Consider the following 2259-nt stretch of genomic DNA (forward strand, 5'->3'; position numbering starts at 1 on the left):
CATTTTCGAACTTAATTGAGTTGACTAGATGATTAGCCAGTTAACTCAATGCTTTGGCACATTGAGTTTTGAGGCTAAGTTTCCTTGAATTCCAATTGAATCGAGTCAACTCAACGAGTTTTAAAACTAGGGTTATAAGAATGTAATAGCTAAACTTTTCACTTTTTTGAAGAAGTGCTTTTCCACGTGGCTAAAAAGAAAAAGTGAACAAAGAAGAAATTCAACTTCTAAGCTGACTTTTATATTAAGAAAAAAGTTAAAATAAAATGTAGGTGAGTCAACTAAGTAGATCAATTGATGATGAAAAGAGCTTCCCTACCTATAAGTCATGCTGTATATTACTCACAAGTTCATGGGTGTATGATTCAGAGAAGAAAATAAAAGTATAGATGGGAAGGCCTCCTTGTTGTGATAAAGATGGCATCAAGAAGGGACCTTGGACACCCGAAGAAGACATCATCTTAGCATCTTATATTGAAGAACATGGACCAGGAAATTGGAGAACAGTGCCTACAAACACTGGTAAATAATTCAACAAATACCCATTTTGTTCTTACTTTTATCAACAAATATGTTTCCATCTCTTTTTTTTTTTTTTTTTTGTAATGTTTTGTACTTTATGTTGTTGAAGTTTATAATTTATAGTTTAAATTAAGATCTCTTGAACTTGGTTGTTTATATCAAACTCAGTGCCAAAATTAACTTACTAATATTTCATCTTTTTAATCATATTTTGAAGGGTTGATGAGATGTAGCAAAAGTTGTAGGTTGAGATGGACTAATTACCTCAGACCAGGAATCAAGCTTGGGAACTTCACCACTCATGAAGAAAGAATGATAATCCATCTTCAAGCTCTATTGGGTAACAAGTAATTTTCAAAAACACTATTTGATTCTCATGAAGAAAGAATGATAATCCATCTTCAAGCTTTATTGGGTAACAAGTAATTTTCAAAAACACTATTTGATTCTCACTGCAGAAAAATTAGTAAATGTACCATAATACCATCTAAATCTATTTAAAAAAAAAAAAAATTCATTCTCATTTTTTTTAAATTATTAATTAATCTGTTGTATCAGGGTTCAACCACACCATGCATCCTTAGTTCTTTTTTTTATTATTTTATTTGTGTGTGTTATTTTATTTCCTTTTTTGAACAGATGGGCATCCATAGCTTCTTATCTTCCACAGAGAACAGACAATGATATAAAGAACTACTGGAACACCCACCTGAAGAAAAAGATTACAAAGTTTCAATCATGTTTCGATCCTTATATTGCACCAAATTTAACACATTATGCGTTTTTTAATAAGAAATACAGCGATAAAAGGCGCATAGATATGATCCACAAATCCTCACTTCTAAGGTTAAATCAAAGCTCCACTTATGCTTCAAGCACAGAGAATATTTCAAGGCTTTTAGAAGGTTGGATGAAGTCTTCTCCAAAGTCAACAATTACTACTCTCAACAAGTCCAAAGAGAAAGATCATGAACGCAACAATAAAGCAACAAATTCTCTAGAGTGCAAAGAAGCAAATAAAGGTGAACAAGAAAGCTGTGATCATCTAATCATCCCAAATGAAGAGTTTGAATCTCTTTTATTATTTGATAATATAAGCAACATGGCTTGGGAGAATTCTTCCTCTGAATCTACCCATCATGGATCTGATCAAACTACCCACACCAATGAAAGGCTCCATTCGTCGTCGTTCGAGAGCAAACAAGAATTAGAGAACCAACCTCCATTATCTTTTCTTGAGGAATGGCTCTTGGATGAAGCAACATGACAAGTAGAACTAATGAAGTTGTCTTAAATATCCTGATATTTTCCTCTCTCTCTTATAATGCTTGTTCTCTCTCCCTCTCTCTATATAAGCTATGCATGTGGAAAGTTACTGTAGCAGATCTTCATTATTATGTATTGTTGGGGTTCAAAAACTTGGGATCTCTTCAAATGTTTGAAAGATGTAAGTAGGGTTTGAGTGTAAATTCTCTGAAATAAATCTAATTTGATCCCCATTTTTCAAGTTTGCTTATAGGGCAGTCAAGGGATTGGATTAGTCCTGAAATCCGATTTGATCCGATAAAATTGGATTTCTGTCAAATTTGGAATTCAATAAAAACCAATATATTGTTGGATGGGGTCTGGATCATTGATCCAACAACATTTGAAATTTTCATAAATTGAACTTATATTTTGTTAAAATATGTGATGTATATCTATATCTATATCTATTTATTGTCTAGGGAATGCCGA

At 32.5% G+C, this 2259-nt stretch overlaps 1 protein-coding gene across 1 annotated transcript; it reads left to right on the forward strand.

Annotated features, from left to right (window-relative positions):
- Positions 1 to 277: 277 nt before the first annotated feature.
- Positions 278 to 2029, forward strand: LOC147400644 (transcription factor MYB60-like). The gene is made up of 3 exons (XM_086446417.1): positions 278 to 522; positions 740 to 869; positions 1162 to 2029. Exons 1-3 carry the CDS (start codon positions 390 to 392, stop codon positions 1787 to 1789), a joined length of 891 nt encoding a protein of 296 aa, XP_086302543.1. The 5' UTR covers positions 278 to 389; the 3' UTR covers positions 1790 to 2029.
- The last annotated feature ends 230 nt before the right edge of the window (positions 2030 to 2259 follow it).

Source organism: Akebia trifoliata, chromosome 6, assembly GCF_017979445.1.
Source record: "Akebia trifoliata isolate Shusen 1 chromosome 6, ASM1797944v1, whole genome shotgun sequence".
Lineage (NCBI taxonomy): Eukaryota > Viridiplantae > Streptophyta > Magnoliopsida > Ranunculales > Lardizabalaceae > Akebia > Akebia trifoliata.

Bases quoted from the DNA above. Each gene is read 5' to 3' on its own strand.
- LOC147400644 (XM_086446417.1), top strand. From the start codon at position 390: ATGGGAAGGCCTCCTTGTTGTGATAAAGATGGCATCAAGAAGGGACCT. The intron at 523-739 runs GTAAATAATTCA...CATATTTTGAAG, and splicing joins AACAGTGCCTACAAACACTG to GGTTGATGAGATGTAGCAAA. The intron at 870-1,161 runs GTAATTTTCAAA...TTTTTTGAACAG, and splicing joins CAAGCTCTATTGGGTAACAA to ATGGGCATCCATAGCTTCTT.